Here is a 23,198-nt window from a genome sequence, read left to right as displayed (position 1 = left end):
AGTGTTTCAGGAAGATGAAGGTCTTCAGTCGTCGCTTGAAGATAATCAGGGTCTCTGCTGTACGGACATCTAGGGAAAGTTCATTCCACCACCTCGGTGCCAGAACAGAGAAGAGCCTTGAAGTGTACTTACCTCTCATTCTGAGAGAAGGTGGTACCAGTGGAGCAGTGCTGGAGGATCTCAGACAGCGTGGTGCAGTGTGAGATGTGATGAGGTCACTGAGGTAAGATGGTGCTGGTCCATTTTTGGCCTTGTAGGCATCATCAGTGTTTTGAATCTGATACGTGCAGCTACTGGAAGCCAGTGAAGGGAGCGCAGCAGTGGGGTGGTGTGGAAGAACTTGTGCTGATTGAACACAAGTCGTGCAGCTGCGTTTTGGATCATTTGTAGTGGACGAATAGCGTTCAGGGGAAGACCTGCCAGCAGAGAGCTGCAGTAGTCGAGTCTTTAAATGACAGATCTGCTCCTTTACCTCACAAACACCTACTGACTAAAGACTCCACTAAATAAATGTGTTCAGCGTCGACTTGAACACTAAGACTGTGTCTGAGTCCCGAACACTGATTGGAAGGTTGTTCCATAACCGTGGGGTTTATAAGAGAACCATCTGCCCCCTGCTGGAGTCTTCATTATTTGAGGTACCAACAAATAGCCTGCACCTCTTGATCTAAGTAGGCGTGGAGGATCATCCTGGTACAGAAGTTCACTCAGATACTGCGGCGTGAGGGCGTTAAGTGCTTTATACGTCAGTAGTAGTATTTTATAATCAGTGTGAGATGGAATTGGGAGCAGTGTAGATGATTAAAACAGGGCTGATGTGGTCATATTTCCTAGATCTAGTGAGGACTCTTGCTGCTGCATTCGGAACTAACTGAAGCTTATTTCTGCACTTACTCCAACACCCAGACAGTAAAGCGTTACAGTAGTCTAATCTAGATGTTACAAAAACATCTACTAGTTTTTCTGCATCCTGTAACGACATCATATTTCTAATTTTAGCAATATTTCTAAGGTGAAAGAAGGAGATCCTGGTGATATTATTTATGTGAGCCTCAAAGGAAAGACTCGGGTCAATCATCACACCGAGGTGTTTAAAAGTTTACTTCTAGCTGCATGTGGTCCTAGTAAAGGTACTTCCGTCTTATCTGAGTTGAGCAGAAGAAAGTTATCAAGCATCCACTGTCTAATGTCCTTTACACACTCCTCAACATTGTTAAGCTGATCTCTCTCATCTGGCTTTGCTGAAATATACAGCTGTGTATCATCAGCATAGCAATGGAAGCGAATATCATGTTTATGTATAATTTCACCCAGAGGCAGCAGATATTAAGAGAAAATCATTGGGCCTAAGACAGATCCTTGCGGAAGACCAAACTTTACCTCAGAGAGTGTGGAGAACTCACCATTTACATCAACAAACTGATAGCGATCAGTCAAATAAGACCTGAGCCAGGAGAGAGCTGTTCCCTTTATTCCAACAACGTTCTCAAGTCCAGCAAGCAGGAGATGATGATCAATGGTGTGAAAAGCTGCACTGAGGTCGAGCAAAACAAGTAAAGAGACAAAACCCTGATCAGAGGCCAATAACAGGTCATTTACCACCTTAACTAGCACCTGACCTGAATCCTGTTGAGATGCTGTGGCATGACCTTAAAAAGGCGTTTCATGCTGGAAATCCCTACAATGTGGCTGAATTACAACAAATCTGCAGAGATGAGTGGAGCAAAATTCCTCCACAGCACTGAAACAGACTCCGTGTAAGTTATCACACACGCTTGATTGCAGTTGTTGCTGCTGAGGGCGGCCCAACCAGTTACTAAGTTTAGGGGGCAAACACTTTTTCACACAAGGCCATGAAGTTTTGTATTTTTTTTTCCCTCAATAATTAAAACCTTTATTTAAAAACTGCATGTTGTTCACTTGTGTTCTCTTTTATTCATATTTAAATTACCACTGTATTTTTGTATTTGATACAATTTGTATACAATTCCCAAAATTTCGCATTAATTCCCCTTAATTTCTTGAAAATTTCCATCAATCCCAATATTTTAATTTTTCATTGTCATTTCAGTAGGTATGTGTAGTGCTGAGACGGATGATCCGCTGTGGCGACCCCTTACAGGAGCAGCCTTAAAAAGATGTGACATTTCTATTTTTAACATGTACTCCGTCGATTCTGCCACCAACACATGGCATTTGTTTTCCTTGTGTATCGACTCTGATTCTGATTCTGATTCTGATTCTGACTCTGATTCTGACTCTGACTCTGCGCTGATTTGTATTGGCCACCTCCAGCCGGCGCGATGACGTAATTATGACTTCGGCACTAAATCTAAATGCTACAGCGGCGGGGCAAGATGGCGCCGTGGAAAGTCGTGGCCTTGTGAGCTGATGAACAATTCGGGTATTTCTCACAAATGAATATGCAAATAGTATAAAGTTGGTCAATTCTATCTATATGTTGCTTATAGTTGCAGAATTTGATTAATGTTGATGTTGGAATAGCACGACTTGATAATAGTAAATCATCAACAATTACGCTACGTAACTCAGCGAAATGGCGGAGGATCTTGGCACAGAGATGGAGGTCAATGCTGTAAAGGAGAAGAGAGGTTTTAACGATACTCACTCATATGCCTGTAAAGTTAAAAGCAGAGGAAATTATAATTCTTGCCCAGCTACACCAAGCAAAAATCAGCCTCCCAAAAGACAGAAATATGTTGTTGACTCATCTGCTAATCAAAGTAAGCTTTCTTTGAGTGATGTGCAGGAGAATATCATCCGAATTCTCTAAGAGAAAATCAATGAGAGATCCGATCAGCTTGAAAAAATGGTTAAAGAAAATTCTTCCAACATTGAAGCCTTAGGCAAATCTCTTACTTCAGTGCATGATGATGTAATGGTTTTGCAGAAAGAAAAAAAATGCGAATGCTCTCATGGAAAAAAAGGTCAAAGAAATGCACATAAAAATTCGGGATCAGGAACGCTACAGCCGCAGGTGGTGCCTGCATTTGTATGGGCTGTCTAAACAGTCCAACGAGAATGTTAAAATTAGGTCCATGGAAGTATGCAAAGCGGTAATTTTGGGCACAGATAAACATATTGTAGGAGAAGGTTTGGATGTGGCACACCGTCTGGGCCGACTTAAAACCTCGGATGTGGACAGAAAAGTGAAACCAAGACCGGTGAACATAAGATTTATTTCTCGTACAGCTAGAGATTTAATTTGGAGAGACTCAAAGAACAACGAGTATCTATTCATGAAGGGGCTGTGGTTTAAGGAGGACCTGACTGCTTTCGACAGAGAAGCACGGAATCGACTTTGGCCTGACTGTGGAAAGAGCACGGAAAGAAGGCAAAAATGCGTATTTCAGCGGAGGGAGGGCTTTCGAAGGTAGAGAGATTCGTCCTGAAGATGATAATGGAGCTACATAATTTTGATCTGCTCGCTGCAGTCTGAAATCGGTAGCATTGTTAATAATAACATAATGATCTTTGTTCGGAACGAAATATATGCATAGTTTAGCAAGAATTCTTGGGTGTCATTTGTGAGAATCCTGTTATGTAATAGTTTACAGTTTAGACGTTAATTGACTCTTGTAGTTCTTTTTTTTGAAGTAATTGTTTAAACATTTACGTCTCTTTCTTTATTTTCTATCAATGCCAGAGTTATTCGTGATATCGTGAAGAGAAAAGCTTTCTTTTTGTATTGCAAAGAGAAATATGCTGATTTTTGTTTAATTTAGGAAACGCATGCATGTCCTTTAGATGTTGGATTTTGGAAAAATCAGTGGGGAAAAGAGATTTTGTTGTCATTTGGCAGCAACCGCTCAGCAGGGGGCGCTATTTTACAAGATAAATTTACAGGGCAAATATTACACGGCGAAAAAGATGATGGTGGTAGATGGATATTACTTGTGTTAGATAAAGATAATGAACAATTTGTGTAAGTCAATTGTTATGCCACTAATAACAAAAAAAACAACAGTAAATTTTTTTCGGAAATGGAATCTAGGATACAGCATTTCATTGCTCTATATCCTTCAGCCAGGGTTATCTGGGGAGGTGATTTCAATACGGTGTTTAATGAAACTATTGAAAGATGGCCTCATAAAGCTAGACCAAGCCCATCTAGTGAGTCGGTTGGTGTATGTTTAAGACTGGGCCTTACTGATGTTTAGCGTTATAAGTTTCCAGACAGGGAAGAATATACATGGAGTAATAAGGACTCATCTCTTCACTCTCGTATTGACTATTGGTTAGTGTCTAATGATTTAACTAATAATGTGACCTCTGTATTGATAGAACCTCAAATAATGACAGATCATAAAAGAATATTTATTCAAATAAATATGGTACAAGGTAAATCAGTCAAAAAACATAGCGGTATTATTAAGGTATTATTTAAAAATATAGCAGAACTGCAGATTTAGAAAAAACGTATGGAAAGTATTGGAATTATTGAAGTTTGACATTAGAACCACATTTATCAAAGAAGGAAAATTGCAATCAAAAAATTAAAAAATTAAAGAAAAATTCATTATTAAATATATTTTTAGTTTATATAGAAAAAAAGGAAGCTTTCACTGATTGTGATTTACAAAAATCGGATTTATTGCAATTTGAATTAGATAAATATTTATGAGGATAAATCTCGGGGGGGCAGTTATCAAAACCAGGCTTAAATGGCTAGAAAAAGGCCTTGAAAAAAGAAAAGTGTTTTTTCCTCAATTTCAAAATTGAGGATTAACAATAAATTAGTAGATAATTCCTCAATTATCTCGAAATACAGTATGTTGCACAGTTTTTTAGTAATTTGTATTCCCCCATATCAGCCTCTTCCGGCATTGATACTTTTCTAAATAGCTTGGTGAGTGATGCCAAAAAAATAAACCAGAACTTTCAGAATACTTGTGATAAAGAAATAGATATCGAAGAAATGAGAAAGTGCATTAACTTATTAAAGACTAACAAATCTCCAGGCAACGACGGACTAAATGGAGAATTTTATAAGACTTTTGCTAACGAACTTTCACCCTTTTTGTTGTTAGTATTTGTAGAAGCTCTACAAAATGGTGAATTGCCGGTTTCAGTAAAACAAGGAGTTATAACATTGATTCCCAAACCTAATAAAGACAAGTTAGTCATTAAAAATTGGAGGCCTTTTAGTTTGTTAAATATTGATAGTAAACTGTTTGCAATGATTTTTGCTCAGAGACTGAAGCAAGGTTTAGACGTCATATTAGGAATAACATTAGACTAGTTTTAGATATGATTGACTATTACCACTTTATTGAGGATGATAGTTTTATTTTATTTATTGATTTCTATAAAGCATTTGATACGGTTAATCCTAGTTTTGTTTTCAAAGTCATTAAAATGTTTGGTTTTGGGGATATTTTTTTGAAAACTGTTAAAACATTATATAGTGAGTGTAATAGTTCTGTCACACTCCCTCATGGTACCTCACACAGATTTAATATTCATCGTGGCATTAGGCAGGGATGCCCCCTCTCTCCTTTTTTATTTTTGTTAGTCACTCAAGTTTTAGCATCACATATAAAGAGAAATCAATTCGATGGTATCACAGTTTTAGGTGTACAATTTAAACTTGGTCAGTTTGCAGACGACACTGCAGTTTTTTTGAAAAACAAATTTGAAGTACCGAAAATAATTAAATATATGAAGGAATTCACTGCTGTTTCAGGCCTTAAAATGAATTTAAATAAATCTGTATTATTTCAACCTTAAAGAAAATAAACAATATTCCAGTTAAACATCCGCTAACGTATTTGGGTGTAATCATTTGTAAAAATGAAAAGCAAAGGAGTCAGTTACATTTTGAGCCAATTATTAAGAAAACTAAGAAGAGATTTAATTTGTGGTTAATGCGGGACCTCGCAATATTTGGGAGGGTTTTATTATCAAAGGCAGAAGGTGTATCTAGATCTGTGTATACATCATTATCATTCGAAGTTCCTTCCATGATTATTAAGGAACCAGATCGAATTCTTTATAACTTTATTTGGAGGAACAAACCACATTATTTAAAAAAAGAGATAATTTGTAATACTAAAGAGCAAGGGGGATTAGAGGTCTTAGATTAATAGAGGTTTATGAAGAATAGAGATGGTCCTTGGAATGTTTTTCCTAATTATATGTTTAATAGTCTGGGGGGCATTGATTTTTTGTTGAAATGTAATTTTTCTGTGGATAAAATTCCTGTTAATTCGGCCGGTTTTCACAGACAAGCCCTGCTAGCATGAAGATTGGTGTATAAGCACAATTTTTCACCCCACAACTATTTCATATGGAATATCAAAGATATATTATTTAAAAACAAATCTTTATATTATCATACTTGGTTTAATGAAGGTATTTTTATAGTAAGACAGTTATTTAATTCTCATGGTTACTTGTTGTCATATACTGAATTTCTTCAAAAATTTTCAATTACCAATTAAACCGAGAGAATTGGCTGTTGTTATTGACGCAATTCCAAGGAGTGTGACAATACTTCTAAAAAACTATATTTTAGAAGGATTCGACGTGGTTAATCCGTGTAAGAGCATTTTTATTGAGAATATTGATGTTTTAAAACAACAGTGTTGTAATAAGATTATAAGGAATGCTCTCCGTTCTGTATCTTCACCTGCAGCACAGGCTTTTTGCTCTTCTTTATTTGGTTATATTTTTTGGGTTAAAGTATGGAAACTGCCAAACAGGTTTTGTTGTATAAATAACAAAATTAAGGAAGTGTCTTACAGAATACTCCATGGAATTGATCGTGCTAAGCATGTTTTGGAAAGATTTAAGCTGAATATTTCATATTTCTGTGAATTCTGTGGTCAAGAAAAAGAAACCATTTTGCATCTTTTTTTTTATTATATTTACTCAAGGTTATTTTGGAAAGATATAGAATTCTATATTAATAAAAAAAATGGAAAGTGGGATAGAAATATGTATATTTGATGTGCTGTTTTATACAGAACGTAAAAACTTGAATTATGAACAACAATATATTATACATTTGCTTGTTTTATTAGGAAAATTCCATATTCATAAGAAAAAGTGGGCTCAATGTAGACCAAACTTTTTCCATTTTATTAATGACTTCAAATTGTATATGAATCTCTTGAAAAAAAAAAGAAAAAAAAGCACTGAAAACGTACTGCTCTGAAAACTTTGAAATTTATGTAATTTTCTTATTTATTTACAGTGTTTTGTTTATTTATTATTATTTTTTATTATTACTTTTATTTATTTATTTTCTCTCTGTAAATAAGTGTTAATTTAACATGAATATGTAATACCTCTTGTTCTTTTGGCATTAATAAAATAAATAAATAAAATACAAATAAAAATGCTACAGCGGCTGCAAACTGACGTGGTAACTGTACGCGCATCTGATTGGTCGCGCAGTAACCACGGCAACCGCGTGTTGTCTTCCGTGAACGCACAGCAGTGTCGCGCTCAATGCGCATGCGCTACGGAGAAAGTTGTTCAGTAGAAAACCCGGAGCTAAGCGCTAATTTGTAGAGAAGTTGAAATGGCGCATTACAGAGTAAGTGTGTTTTATTTACAGTCTGTATGTGTGGGTGGAGTCGTGCTGCGCTGCAGGGACTGTTTTACTTGCGCGGTACTTCAGTTTGTCTGCACGCGCACGATACAGTCCCGGCGCTGTTCCACTTCTGTTAGCATGCTGCTACATGCTAATGGAGACCAGCGCGTGCGCGTCCCTGCGGCTCCGCTACCGGTTATAAACACAAGTTTAATTTATTATTTATCACACACACTCCTTTATTTTACTATAAATATATCACCCACTTTCACACAATGTATATTATTAGTTTAACTGTATTCGTTATTTTAGTAAACAAATTCATGGTGTAGATGGTAGATGTTCTCCTGACCCTGTGTGTGTGTGTGTGTGTGTGTGTGTGTGTGTGTGTGTGTTTTCCAGGCCTCAGAGTCGAAGCGTGAGCAGTTCAGGAGGTACCTGGAAAAGGCAGGGGTTCTGGACAGTCTCACTAATGGTGTGTGCTTCAAATGATGATATCCCCTGAACTTCAAATGTCCACCTCTAATCTTCTTCTCCTGTTCACTTCCACAGTGCTGGTGGCCTTATACGAGGAGTCAGATAAACCCAGCAATGCCTTGGAGTATCTTTCACTAGTTTCTGTAACACACACACACACACACACACACACACACACACACACACACACTATAAGGTGTAAGGATTCTGGAGAGAACTAATTGTGTCCATCTGTCTGCACATCTGGTTGTTGATCCTTAGTGAGTATTTGTTAGGTTTATAAAGCAGCACCTGTCTGCAGGAGATCCAGAATCCAGCCAGGTAGAGATTCTCCAAGGGAACCTAGAGGAACTGCAGCAGAAATATGACCTGCTACAGGAGGAGAACCGTGAGCTCAGGAACCGGGTGAGGAAAATCACCATCTCCTTCAGATATAAACATAACCCTGGCCCATTCAACTTTAAATATTATTTAATGAGTTAATTTAACAAGCAGCTTCTCTCTCTCTCTCTCTCTCTCTCTCACCCACACACACACACACACTCACACACTTGGATCTGGACCTTCTGTACAGCAGTCCTCTTCCTGGTTAGAGCAGGCAGGTTTGATTGGGAATGCAGAGGCTGGGGTTGTGTTTGAGAGCTGTTGATTATGCAGTTCTCAAGAACAGGAAATGCATCATTTCTAATTCACATGGTCACAACATTAACAACTAATTAACAGGAGGTGATCTGGCCAACGGCGGTATTTCAGTTTGCCACAAGATGGCGTCAGAGACTCACTAACTGTACTCTTCTACTCCTGTTACATCCACACTTAACTCATTTTTTCAGTCCCGCTCTCTCCGTGTGTGTGTGTGTGTGTGTGTGTGTGTGTTTCCGTGTTTCTTAACAGTTGCTGCAGTATGAACCAGCTGCTGATGATGCAGGAGCAGAATGACTTACAGCCTGTTTTTTTGTTTACATTAGTTACTTTTTATTTATTGTTCTGATTAGTGTTAAGAGCAATTATAATGTTAAGAGCATTAATACTGATGTCATATGTTTTGTTAATGAGACATGACAAGAAGTGATGGAGAATAAAACATTCCTTTTTTGCTTTCTGTTCAGTACTGAATCTCGGAATCATCGGTTTACAGCTCTACACACACACACACACACACACACATTCAATTTAATTCCTGTTTATTTGTATTGAGCTTTTAATAATGAACATGGTCTCAGAGCAGCTTTACACAGATCATGTGGAGATAAAAATGTAGATGTTGTTTATAAGTGTAAGTTTGTCTCTGATGAACAAGTCGGTGGAGACTGTGGTGAAGGAAAAACTCCCTGAGATGCAGAAGGAAGAAACCTTGAGAGGAACCAGACTCAAGAAGGAACCTCATCCTCATCTGGGTTCCACCGATGATAAACAATGTTGAGGTGCAGTGATGGAGATCAGAGCAAACTGTAGTCCTGAGTCAGTGTAGCAGACTGTTGATATTAACTACAGTCCAAATCCATCCTCAAAGCTCCTGATCTTAGTGCAGAATTACATGGAACCAGCCAAGGTGTTGATGAGAAACATCTCCAGCTGCATAGAGTCGCCTTCAATTGAAGAGAACACTATCCAGAGACAGACCAGGACGAAGTGGGAAGATCCACAGATGAAAGAGGAGCAGGAACAGTGGTCACTGGAACCCCAGGAGCATGTTTAACTTGACACACACAGAGAGAGAGAGAGAGAGAGAGAGAGAGAGAAGAGGGTGAGAGGAAGAGAAGGATATGGATTATTAAGTCTCGTGATTGTTGTATGAAAGTTAAGTCACTGTGCAGTTTGGACTCCGGTAAGATTCGCTACAGCAGCAGAACTAAAATGGAGAAGCAGAAGGAAACACAGACATGAGGATCTCTGGGATAAGAGACGACCCACCACACCACCATCAACAAACCTGAGTGAACGTGTGAGAGTGAGGAGACGACAGCATACAAATATCCCAGTTCACCAAACACTCCATATCCATGATCCCTCCAGATCTGCTCCTTTACCTCACAAACACCTACTGACTAAAGACTCCACTAAATAAATATGTGTTCAGCCTCGACTTGAACACTGAGACTGTGTCTGAGTCCCGAACACTGATTGGAAGGCTGTTCCATAACTGTGGGGTTTATAAGAACTAATAGCACTTAACGGTCTCGCACCGCAGTATCTGAGTGAACTTCTGTACCAATATGATCCTCCACGCCTACTTAGATCAAAAGGTGCAGGCGATAGATAGATAGATAGATAGATAGATAGATAGATAGATAGATAGATAGATAGATAGATAGATAGATAGATAGATAGATAGATAGATAGATAGATAGATAGATAGATAGATAGATAGATAGATAGATAGATAGATAGATAGATAGATAGATAGATAGATAGATAGATAGATAGATAGATAGATAGATTTGGCTTTAACCAGTTTCTCAGCAGTTTGGCATCAACCAGAAGTGCAAAAAGTAGCCATCATGCAAAAGTGCAGATAAACATGTATCATATTTACAGCAGGTGATTTATATGTAAGCATGTGTACAGTGAATAAATATAAGGCAGTAACAGTGCAGAGACACGTGGACATCATTAAGAAGTACAGAAATGGTTCTAAGGCGATGGCATTGAAGTGGAAATAAAGTGAAGGTTACAAGATTATGGCTTTTAACCTCTTAGGCTTCTGGGTTGCGTGAGCGCAACAAATATCCCAGTGTTCTGGGATATTTGTTAATGTTTAGCAATAGATGAAATAAAAAGGTAGAAGATGTTGTATATTTCGTCGTCTTGATGAGGTGTAGTTGTCGGCTGGAAGGACTCTTATTAGACACAGTATTTTGTGTAAATAATGATTTTTATTCAGCACAGAAATACAGCATCTTTACAAGCCTGGAGTCAGCACGCTCTGATTCAAAGTCTGACTCCAGATCCATGCTTACTTAAATGCTTGCCCGTTTCCTGGGTCCACCTCTTAGTGTAAATGAGATGCATATGAGCTTACTGTACAATAATGTTGAACGTAAAGAGAAACCTGTCTTTGTCCAGACTGATGTGTTCCAGCTGTACCAGGGCTTACATTCCCAGATCATAAAACATAAAGCGCATCCTGTTTTCCTGTACCTCGAAGTATATGGTGAACGGGTCAGAGGTCGCCTCCCAAGAAGATATACATCCTGGACCACATTCTATATTTGTTTTAAGAACATTATCTCAACACTGGTGAGAGCGCGTATCTCTCACCAGTCTTAAGATAACATTAAATCCACCTCTACACTTTTGTTTACAGAGAACCATCTGTCCATGCGGTTCAGTAATTAACTTTGGCCTCTCCAGGACTGTCACCATTGCAGAATAACATGAATTTAGGCCTTTTGATATTACACATTTAAGATACAATACATTTAAGATACTACAAAGAGTAACCATGACTATACATCATTCTGAAGCTCTCAGCCACAAGCAACGATTTCAGATCTCTGTTTTTCAATGGAAAACATAATGAATGTATTTGCTGAATGTGTGTGAGCAGCACACAACAACATCATGCATAAAAAACTGCACTACACACATTATTATTGTAATAACGAGTCACAAACACATCCACTGCTGCTAATCACCGTTTATTAGGAAAGATAAGGGTCCAGTGAGCAACATGCTGTAAAGCATTTCTGCTCCAAACAAACAATAATGTTGTTATTTAGATGGTTATTCCTTTGTTTACGTCACAGAACTTCGGCTGGTGTTTGTGTTAATGTATTTCCGAATAACTTTCACATAAAAAAATCTTGGTGACAAAAAACAAATATGGCTGGTAGAATATAGTGGTACAAAACGGTTGAAACCACACAAAAAAAAAAAATGATAAAAAAGTAAAAGAGTATAAATCTTCGATGGAGTCTCTCTCTCTCTCTCTCTCTCTCTCTCTCTCTCTCTCTGCAGGTGTCGCCATGTTTTTTTATGCGCCGCCTCTCATTTCAACCCTTTTATTTCCAGCCAGTAACATTATGGAAACTAAATGACTGATGGACAATGTAGCCGGATATAAGTGCAGGATTCTAACGATATGTAGGAGGAGTTTATTCTCCACGTGTGTAAAACGTACTTTTATTATTCTTTATAAACACGTGCGTAGTGATGAACCAGGAAGTGATACAGCGCTCAGGTCAACACAAACAGCTGTTTATAGCTCGTGCTAACTGGGACTTTGTTTACAAAAAAAACAAAGAAAACAAGGAAAAATCAAGGATTAATTCAAATAAGTTTGCAAAAAAGCAGCGATGTGGAAAATATTTTTGGGGGCGGAGTAACAACATAGACATGAAGCTCTACATCTGTAAGTTACAATAAATCTCCCTTATAGCTTTATATGATTTTATTGCCTGTTTGTTTTTATAAGAGAAATGCTTGAAAAGTAAGTGTGTGTGTGTGTGTGTGTGTGTGTGTGTGTGTGTTGAGATTGGAATGGCCGCACATCAATATGAATGGTTATGACTGTAAAACAAGAGCTTGTAAAATAGATCTTATACTGTACACACTACCGGTAGAGCAGATTAGCCGTGTTTCACCATGTTTCATACGCATGCCCTAAAGAGAACAGCACGTAATCTGGAGAGAAAATGGAGGAAAACTAAATTGGAGGTATTTAGAATTGCGTATAAAGACAGTATGCTTAGCTACAGACAGGCGCTAAAAGCTGCTAGAGCTGAACACCTGAGCAAACTCATAGAAAATAACAAAAACAATCCCAGGTTCCTTTTCAGTACAGTCGCTAAATTAACAACAAATCAGGGATCTGAAAATTGTGTTCCATCACAGTTTAGTAGTGACGACTTTATGAATTTCTTCACTGAAAAAATAGATAACATTAGAAAAACAATTGTGGCAGTTCAACCTCTGACACCATCTCCTGACACAATCGTACTTACAACCCCACAACTACACTGTTTTACATGTATAGGACAGGAAGAGCTGTATGATGCTATTATGAAAGCTAAATCAACAACATGTCAGTTAGATCCAATTCCCACTAAACTACTGAAGGAAGTGTTCCATACAGCTGGTGAGCCTCTTCTCAATATTATTAACTCCTCACTATCGTTAGGTCATGTCCCTAAATCCCTCAAGTTAGCAGTTATTAAGCCCCTCATTAAAAAACCCAATCTGGATCCAAACACGCTATCGAATTACAGACCAATTTCAAATCTCCCATTTATGTCTAAGATTTTAGAAAAGATTGTCGTTGCCCAGTTCTGTTCCTACTTACAAGAGAACAATATCTTTGAAGAGTTCTAGGACCCCTGCTCTTCACAATATACATGCTTCCCTTAGGCAATATTATTAGAAGGCATGGAATTAGCTTCCAATGTTACGCTGATGATACCCAGCTATATATCTCATTTAAACCAGGCGATAAACTCAATTAGCTCGCATAACTGAGTGTGTTAAAGAAATAAGAGATTGGATGACCCATAACTTTCTACTTTTAAATTCTGATAAGATGGAGATTTTGCTCATCGGCCCAAAAACCAGTACACAGAAGCTCCAGCATCTCAACCTGCATTTAGACGGTTGTTCTGTAACCACTAGTTTAACAGTAAAAGACCTGGGAGTTATTTTAGAGCAACTTGTCTTTAAAAAATCACATCAACCAAGTTACAAAAACAGCTTCTATAACCTTAGAAATATTTCTAAGTTAAGAAACATGTTATCTATATCTGATGCAGAGAAGCTCGTCCATGCATTCATGACCTCCAGAATAGACTACTGTAATGCATTACTAGGTGGATGTCCTGCATCATTAATAAACAAGCTTCAGTTAGTTCAGAATGCCGCAGCAAGAGTTCTTACTAGGTCAAGAAAATATGATCATATAACCCCAATCTTATCGTCCCTACACTGGCTTCCTGTTAAGTTTCGAATAGACTACAAACTACTGCTACTCACTTATAAAGCACTAAATGGTTTGGCTCCCATGTATCTATCCAGTCTTTTAACACGCTACAATCCGTCACGCTCCCTGAGATCTCAAAACTCTGGGCTTCTAGTAGTTCCTAGAATAGCAAAGTCCACTAAAGGTGGTAGAGCATTTTCACATTTAGCTCCTAAACTCTGGAATAGTCTTCCTGACAGTGTTCGGGGCTCAGACACACTCTCCCAGTTTAAGTGCAGATTAAAGACGTATGTTTTTAGCGAGTTCTACACATAACACACATCACATATCATAACCTTGTGCTCCAGAACATCTGATCACATCACATTATCAACTTGTGCTGTTAATATCATGAACAGCAGCTACGCTAATTCCTCTCCACTGCTTCTCTTTCTCTCCCCATCCCGAGGCTTCCTGAGGTTTGGCCAGCTCCAGTCACGTCCCACCTCGTGAAGATTATGGACTTTAAAGAAGTAGATGCTGAACTCGCAAACATCCTGAACCATCTAGAGACGTGCCAGTGCCAATTGGATCCCACTACATGTGTGGAGTTTTGACATTGGACCTCCTGGAGTGTTTAAAGGCTCTGGCATGGAGAAGCTGATGCTGGATCTGTGATGATCACAAATGTTGAGCTCAGTAGCTCCTACTTTTATACCAAAGACTGTAGAAAGAACATTTACTTTTTATCTTATACTCCAGTACTCATGTTAGTTCTCACTCTCCAGTGTTCTGTATTGTTGAAAGATTTATGATCAAACTCTTGATGTCACCCAAATGAGGATGGGTTCCCCTTTTGAGTCTGGTTCCTCTCAAGGTTTCTTCCTCATAACATCTAAGGGAGTTTTTCCTTGCCACAGTCTCCACGGCTGCTCATCAGGGACAAACACACACCTTCACCTTCACTGTTGATTTCTGTAAAGCTGCTTTGAGACAATGTCTGTTGTGAAAAGCGCTATACAAATAAACTTGACTTGACTTGACTTTAGAGCAGAGGACAAGACGGCCCTAAAGACTGCAAGGGCCAAACTGTCTCGTGCCATCATAGGCGAAGCGCGCACACGCCAAGAGAATCCACGGCCACTTCCAGGACAGCGGAGACACCCGGCACATGTGTCAGGGCATCCAGCTGATCACGAACTACAAGACGACATCACCTGCTTGTGACCGTTGCACCTCCCGCCCAGATGCGCTGAATGATTTCTACGCCCGGTTCAAGGTGCCGAACAACATGGTGGCGAGGAAGACCATCCATCCTTCCAGTGACCAGGTGCTCTGTCTAACCACAGCTGAAGTGAGTAAAACTCTATGCAGAGTTAACCCACAGATGTCTGTTGGACCTGACAACATTCCTGGCAGAGTGCTCAGGGAATGTCCACAACAGCTAGTGGATGTCTTCACTGACATCTTTAACATCTCCATGAGCAGCGCCATTGTTCCCACGTGCCTCAAGACGACGACCTTAGTTCCCGTGCCAAAGAAATCTACAGTCTCCTGCCTCAATGCCTATTGTCCCATCGCGCTCTCACCCATTGAGGCTCGTCATGAGGCAGGTCAAGACACAGCTTTCACCTGCACTGGACCCTATGCAGTTTGCGTATCGTTCAAACCAATCCACAGACGATGCCATCTCCACAACCCTTCATCTGGCCCTCACCCACCTAGACAACAAGGACTCTTATGTACGGATGCTGTTCATAGACTTCAGCTCAGCATTCAACACAATCATTCCTCAGCACCTGATTGAGAAGCTGAGCCTACTGGGCTTGAACTCCTCTCTCTGTAACTGGATCCTAGACTTCCTGACTGGGAGACCTCAATCAGCCCGGTTTGGAAACAACATCTCCAGCACCACCACACTGAGCACTGGGGCACCTCAGGACTGTGTGCTCAGTCCACTGCTGTTCACTCTGCTGACTTACGACTGTGTAGCAATGCACAGCTCAAATCACAAAGTTCACGGATGACACGACCGTGGTGGGTCTCATCAGCAAGAACGATGAGTCATCATACAGAGAGGAGGTGCAACGGTTAATAGCTTGCTGTGGAGCCGACAACGTGTCTCTGATCGTCGACAAAACTAAAGAGTTTGTTGTTGACTTCAGGAGAACACAGAGTGACCATTCTCCACTGATCATCGATGGATCCTCCATGGAGATCGTCAAGAGCACCAAATTCCTTGGTGTTCACTTGGCGGATAATCTCACCTGGTCACTCAACACCAGCTCCATCACCATAAAAGCCCAGCAGCTTCCTGAGAAGGCTGAGGAAATACCATCACTGCCTGGTTTGGGAACTGCACCATCTCGGACCGCAAGTCCCTACAGAGGATAGTGAGGACAGCTGAGAAGATCATCGGAGTCTCTCTCCCCTCTATCATGGACATTTACACTACTCGCTGCATCCGCAAAGCACACAGCATTGTGGACGATCACACACACCCGTCACACACACTTTTCACCCTCCTGCCATCAGGAAAACGGTTCCGAAGCATTCGGGCCGCCACAACAAGACTATGCAACAGTTTCTTTCCACAAGCCATCAGGCTACTTAATGCACAGAAATGAAACGGAACTCTCACACTCACACACACACACACACACACACACACACACACACACACACACACTCACTCAAATGTGTGTAACAAACTGTAAAAATTTTTCCTGGACTTAACACACACTCATCGCTCATCTCAATCCATTCCACCACCATTCATTTATTTATTAATTATTATTCTCAACTGTACCACACTCTCAACTGCTGTTTTTTGCACATTTATCATTATCACTGTATTATACTGTTTACATGCTGTTTTTTTGCACATTTATCATTATCACTGTATTATACTGTTTCTTCTTCTTCTTCTTCTTCTTTCGGCTGCTCCCATTAGGGGTCGCCACAGCGGATCATCCGTCTCCATACCACCCTGTCCTCTATATCTGCCTCTTTTACACCAACTACCTGCATGTCTTCCCTCACCACATCCATGAACCTCCTCCTTGGCCTTCCTCTTTTCCTCCTACCTGGTGGCTCCATCTTCAGCATTTTTCTACCAATATAATTCATGTCCCTTCTCTGCACATGTCCAAACCATCTCAATCTCGCCTCCCTCACCTTGTCACCAAAACATCCTCCATGTGCTGTCCCTCTAATAAACTCATTTCTAATCTTGTCCATCCTCGTCACTCCCAACGAAAACCTCAACATCTTCAGCTCTGCTACCTCCAGCTCCACCTCCTGTCTTTTACTCAATGCCACTGTCTCTAATCCATAGAACATCGCAGGTCTCACCACAGTCCTATAAACTTTTCCTTTCATTCTTGCAGATACTCTTCTATCACAAATCACTCCTGTCACTCTTCTCCACCCACTCCACCCTGCCTGCACTCTTTTCTTTACTTCCATAACACACTCTCCATTACTTTGCACTGTTGACCCCAGGTACCTGAACTCCTCCACCTTCTTCACCTCTTCTCCCTGCAACCGCATCACTCCACTGCCCTCCCTCTCATTCACACACATGTACTCTGTCTTACTCCTACTGACTTTCATTCCCCTTCTCTCCAGCGCCTATCTCCACCTCTCCAGGCTCTTCTCAAACTGCTCTCTACTCTCACCACAAATCACAATATCATCTGCAGACATCATAGTCCAGGGAGACTCCTGTCTGACCTCGTCCGTCAACCTGTCCATCACCACTGCAAACAGGAAAGGGCTCAGGGCCGATCCTTGATGCAGTCCAACCTTCACCCTGAACCAGTCTGTCGTACCTACTGCACACTTTACTGCCGTCACACTGTCCTCATACATGTCCTGCACCACCCTCACATACTTCTCTGACACACCTGACTTCCTCATACAATACCACAACTCCTCTCTGGGCACCCTGTCGTACGCTTTCTCTAAATCCACAAATACACAATGCAGCTCCTTCTGTCCTTCTCTATACTTCTCCATCAACATCCTCAAAGCAAATAAGGCATCTGTGGTGCTCTTCCTCGGCATGAAACCATACTGTTGCTCACAGATGGTCACCTCTTCTCTCAGCCTGGCTTTCACTACTCTTTCCCATAACTTCATGGTGTGACTGATCAACTTAATTCCCCTGTAGTTACTGCAGGTCTGCACATCTCCCTTATGCTTAAAGATCGGTACCAGCACACTCCTTCTCCATTCCTCAGGCATCCTCTCCCCTTCCAGAATCCTGTTAAACAATCTGGTTAAAAACTCCACTGCCATCTCTCCTAAACATCTCCCCGCTTCTACCGGTATGTCATCTGGTCCAACCGACTTTCCATTCTTCATCCTCTTAATCGCTGCTCTCACTTCCTCCTTACTAATCCTATCTACATCCTGCTTCACCAACTCCACATCCTCCAACCTTCTCTCTCTCTGATTTTCCTCATTCATCAGCTGCTCAAAATACTCCCTCCATCTTCTCAACACACTCTCCTCACTAGTCAACACATTTCCCTCTCCATCCTTTATTGCTCTAACTTGCAGTACATCCTTCCCAGCTCGGTCCCTCTGCTTGGCCAATTGGTATAAATCCTTTTCTCCTTCCTTAGTGTCCAACCTCTTATACAGTTCCTCATATGCCTTTTCCTTGGCTTTCGCCACATCCCTTTTAACCTGCTGCCGCATCTCCTTGTACTCCTGCCTACTTTTCTCATCACTCTGTCGATCCCACTTCTGTTTTGCCAACCTCTTTCCCCTAATGCTCTCCTGCACTTCCTCATTCCACCACCACGTCTCCTTGTCTTGCTTTCTATTTCCAGATGTCACACCAAGTACTTTTCTAGCTGCCTCCCTCATCATTCCTGCAGTAGTTGCCCAATCATCCGGCACCTCTTCACCACCACCAAGCCCCTGTCTGACCTCTTCCCTGAACCTCACACTACACTCTTCCTCCTTCAGTTTCCACCATCTTATTCTTCTTTCAAACCTTACTTTCCTCCTCTTCTTCTTCGCCTCCAAAACCATCCTACAGACCACCATCCGATGCTGTCTAGCTACACTGTCCCCCGCCAACACCTTACAGTCTCCAATCTCCTTCAGGTTGCATCTCCTACACAGAACATAATCCACCTGTGTGCACCTTCCTCTACTCTTATACGTCACCCTATGATCCTCCTTCTTCTTAAAATACGTGTTCACCACTGCCATTTCCATCCTTTTAGCAAAATCTACCACCATCTGCCCTTCCACATTCCTCTCCTTAAAACCATACCTACCCATCACCTCCTCATCACCTCTGTTCCCTTCACCTACATGCCCATTAAAGTCTGCCCCAATCACCAATCATTCTTTCCTAGGTACACCATCTACCACTTCATCTAATTCACTCCAGAATCTTTCTTTCTCCTCCATCTCACAGCCAACTTGTGGAGCATAGGCACTGATGACATTTATCATCATCCCTTCAACTTCCACCTTCACGATCATCACCCTATCAGAAACTCTCTTCACCTCCACTACACTCTTACTGTACGCTTCCTTCAGAATCACCCCTACACCATTTCTCTTCCCATCCACACCATGATAAAACAGTTTAAACCCACCTCCAATGTTCCTGGCCTTACTCCCTTTCCACTTGGTCTCCTGAACACACAACACATCTACCTTTCTCCTCTCCATCATATCAGCTATCTCTCTCCCTTTACCCGTCATAGTACCAACATTTAAAGTACCAACCCGAACCTCTACTCTCCTACACTGCTCCTTTTCCTGCCGTCTCTGTAGACGCCTTCCTCCTCTCCTTCTCCTCCTTCGGCCAACAGTAGCCCAATTTCCACCGGTACCCTGTCGGCTAACGATACCTGTGGCGGTCGTTGTTAACCCGGGCCTCGACCGATCCGGTATGAAATTCTCATTTGTGATACGCATATTTGATTTGGCACATGTTTTACGCTGGATGCCCTTCCTAACGCAACCCTCCCCATTTACCCGGGCTTGGGACCGGCACTAAGAGTACACTGGCTTGTGCCCCCCTAATGGCTGGGTTACTGTATTTTACTGTTTACATGCTGTTTTTTTGCACCTTCGACTGCTGCTGTATTTTTGCACTACATCGTTCTGTTTATAGTCACTTCTGGGATATAGTTTTTAGTTTGTATAGTTTTTACAGTCTTCTCGTACAGAACTGTATAATCAAGTATACAGTAGGTTTGCTGGTCGGCGCTATATTGGGTTTTGTGTCTTGTCTTGTGTCGTCTGTCTGCACTGTCTGTCTGTACTGTCCGTCTGCACTGTTTGCACTAGGTTGCACTCGATGCACTTTATGTAACTTGTGTTGTAGCTCTATGTTGTTTTGTTTGTTGTTGTTTAGTGTAGCACCAGGGTTCTGGAGAAACGTTGTCTCGTTTTTACTGTGTACTGTGTACCACTGTGTATAGAAGAAATGACAATAAAAGCCTCTTGACTTCACTTGATATACATAGATGTGTATAATAGTAAAAATTAAAGGGATTAACGTGATTGGCCTTAAAGTGTCTGTGTGCAGTATGGTGTGGTATAAAGTTGCACTGTGCTGTGCAAGTCCAGAGTTAAAGTGACAACTCTGGACTTGGGAGCTCGGTGTGGATAGTACGTTCAGCTGAACGCACCACCCTCTGGAGGGCTCGCGTGTCCTGCATGGTGCTGTTCCCGAACCAGGAGGTTCCCGTCAGGACGCTCTCAATGGTACAGGTGTAGAAAGTCTTTAGCACCTGAGAGGGAAGTTTGAAGTTCCTTAAGTGTCACAGATGGTACAGACGCTGCCGGACCTTCTTCACCAGGGTATTGGTGTGACAGGACCAAGACAGGTCCTGTGTGATGTAAACACCTAGGTACCGGAAACCGTCCACACTCTCCACAGGAGTTCCGTTGATGTTTATCGGTTTGTATGACCGCTCCTGCTGAAGTCCACTATTAACTTCTTAGTCTTGCTTACGTTCAGGATAAGGTTGTTTTCCTGGCACCATCTCTCCAGGTTTTTAACCTCCTGTAGGTAGGCCGTCTCCTCGTTGTTGTTGGAGTTGGAAGTGGCCACACAGTCATATATCTGTACAGTGAGTACAGCAGGGGTCTCAGAACACAACCCTGGGGAGCTCCAGTGCTGAGGGTGAGGGTGGATGAGGTGTGTTTGCCCACCCGTACAGCTTGTGGTCTGTCTGTCAGGAAGTTAGAGATCCATTGACACAGCGGCAGGCTGAGTCCCAGGACCTCCAACTTAGAGGTGAGCGTGGAAGGAATTATGGTGTTTAACGCTGAACAGTAATCCACAAACAGGATCTTTGCATAAATCCCTTTTCTGTAGTCCAGGTGCCTTATCGTAGTGAGTAAAAAATTTGCGATGGTGTCCTCAGTAGAGTGGTTCTGGTGGTACGCAAACTGTAGAGGATCCAGTGTGTCTGGTAGTGTCGCAGTGATGACGTCTCTGACCAGTCTCTTAATCACTTAATGACCTTACTGAGGTCAAGGCTACAGGGTGGTAGTCGTTGAGGCAGGCGGGCTGGGGCTTCTTTGGGACAGGAACAATTGTGGACTGTTTAAAGCATGAGGGGACAACAGACAGTAAGAGGTTAAATATCTCGGTAAACACCGGTGCTAGCTGGTCCTGCTGCCTTCCTGGTATTCACTCTCTTCAATGCCCTCCTCAAGTCATGCTCCGAGATGGTGAGCGTGTTTACCTCTCCGGCTCTCTCGGCATTTACGCTGGTTGTGCCACTAGCGTGGTTAGCTGCAGCCTCAAAGCGAGCATAAAAGATGTTTAGCTCCTCTGCCAGAGAAGCGTCCGCATTCCCCTTTCAAGAAGATGGTGTTCTATAGTCTGTGATTGTTCTTAGTCCCTGCCACAGGCTTCTAGAGCCACCATGTTGGAACTGTGACTCCAGTTTCCTTCGTAGCGCCACTTTGCATCCTTCACCGCTCTGCGAACACTGTACGATGCAGCCTTTTACTCGTCCATGTCCCCGGTGTCGAGCCCCGTGTTGTAGGCAGCAGAGCGGGATCTCAAAGCATTACAGATGGTTTTATCCACCCACCCAATGTAAATGTAAATGTAAAAGTAAATCCCGGTGTATTAGGAAAGATAATTCAATTGAATTCAATTCATTTTTATTTGTATAGCGCTTTTAACAATGAACATTGTCTCAAAGCAGCTTTACACAGATAATGTGGTGATTAAAAGTGAATATGTTCTTTATAAGTAAGTTTGTCCCTGATGAGCAAGCCGGTGGCGATAAGGCTCCACTGAACAACATGACGTAAAGCATTTTTGCTCCAACCAAACAATAGTATATAGATGGTTAGATGGTTATACTTTTGTTTACACAGAACTTCGGATGTTTTTTGTGTATATGTTTTTCGAATAACTTTCGCATAAAAAACGACATCTTGCTGGTAGAAAAAACAAATATGGCTGGTAAAATATAGTGTTACAAAACAAAAGAGACCACACACTAAAAAACAAACAAAAAAAGGAAGAGGTGGAATCTCAGGCTGCAGTCTACAATCCATATGCAGGTGCCCAGGTGATGTTTATTCTGCACCACCTATCATTTCAATCATTTTTATTTCCAGCCAGTAGCATTATGGAAACAAAATGATTAATAGACAATGTAACCAATAAGTGCAGTATTCTAACGATATATGGGAGGATTTTATTCTCCACGTGTGAGTCTTAGTTTTTTTTACTATTTACAAACTCTTACTGGTCGAAGCAGCACGTGCTGTGACAAACCAGGAAGTGATGCAGCTTTTGGTTCTGCACAAACAGCTGTTCATAGCTCGTGCTAACTGGACTTTGTTTACAAAAAAAGAATAAAAAAAGAAAAAAATGAATAGTCAAAAAAGTTGTTTTATCAGAGATTTGCACAAAGCAGCGATGAGGATGGGGGCGGAGTAACAACAGAGACTTGGAGATCTACGTGGCGATGCGATTTTACATTTGTAAGTTACAATAAATCTCACTTTATAGTTTTATACGATTTTATTTTATTGGTTTTATTGCCTGTTTGTTTTTATAAGAGAAATGCTTGAAAAGTTTGTGTGTGTGTGTGTGTGTGTGTGTGTGTGTGTGTGTGTATTGTTGAGATTGAAATGGCCGGACATTAATATAAATGGTCATGAATGTAGAACAAGAGCTTTTCTGCTACCTGGTCATCAATATGAACACCAACTCAATATCAATATCCAAACATGTAGAACAAAAGTCTTTAATGGTCA

General features: G+C 41.1%; 2 protein-coding genes and 1 long non-coding RNA gene across 3 annotated transcripts in view; all 3 read left to right on the top strand.

The window, feature by feature from the left end:
- The window catches only part of LOC310728884 (uncharacterized protein), an 82,625-nt gene extending 66,848 nt beyond the window's left edge, over positions 1-15,777 (top strand). The window contains exon 2 of the mRNA XM_083546748.1: positions 15,609-15,777. Coding sequence (XP_083402874.1) covers positions 15,609-15,653 — 45 coding nt within the window. The 3' untranslated portion in view covers positions 15,654-15,777. The remainder of the gene's footprint in view (positions 1-15,608) is intronic.
- On the top strand, positions 7,418-9,146 carry mycbp (MYC binding protein). The gene is made up of 5 exons (XM_083545732.1): positions 7,418-7,564; positions 7,964-8,036; positions 8,114-8,162; positions 8,314-8,443; positions 8,933-9,146. Exons 1-5 carry the CDS (start codon positions 7,550-7,552, stop codon positions 8,975-8,977), a joined length of 312 nt encoding a protein of 103 aa, XP_083401858.1. The 5' UTR covers positions 7,418-7,549; the 3' UTR covers positions 8,978-9,146.
- LOC310728900 lies at positions 14,307-14,974 on the top strand. Its single transcript, XR_014534376.1, has 2 exons — positions 14,307-14,407; positions 14,460-14,974. It is a non-coding gene; the product is annotated as an uncharacterized lncRNA (long non-coding RNA).
- Positions 15,778-23,198: the final 7,421 nt, after the last annotated feature.

The sequence above is a fragment of the Silurus aristotelis genome (assembly GCF_946808225.1).
Source record: "Silurus aristotelis genome assembly, chromosome: 7".
Lineage (NCBI taxonomy): Eukaryota > Metazoa > Chordata > Actinopteri > Siluriformes > Siluridae > Silurus > Silurus aristotelis.
Note: the sequence above shows the minus strand (reverse complement) of the source record. Positions and strands in the feature narration are given on the sequence as shown.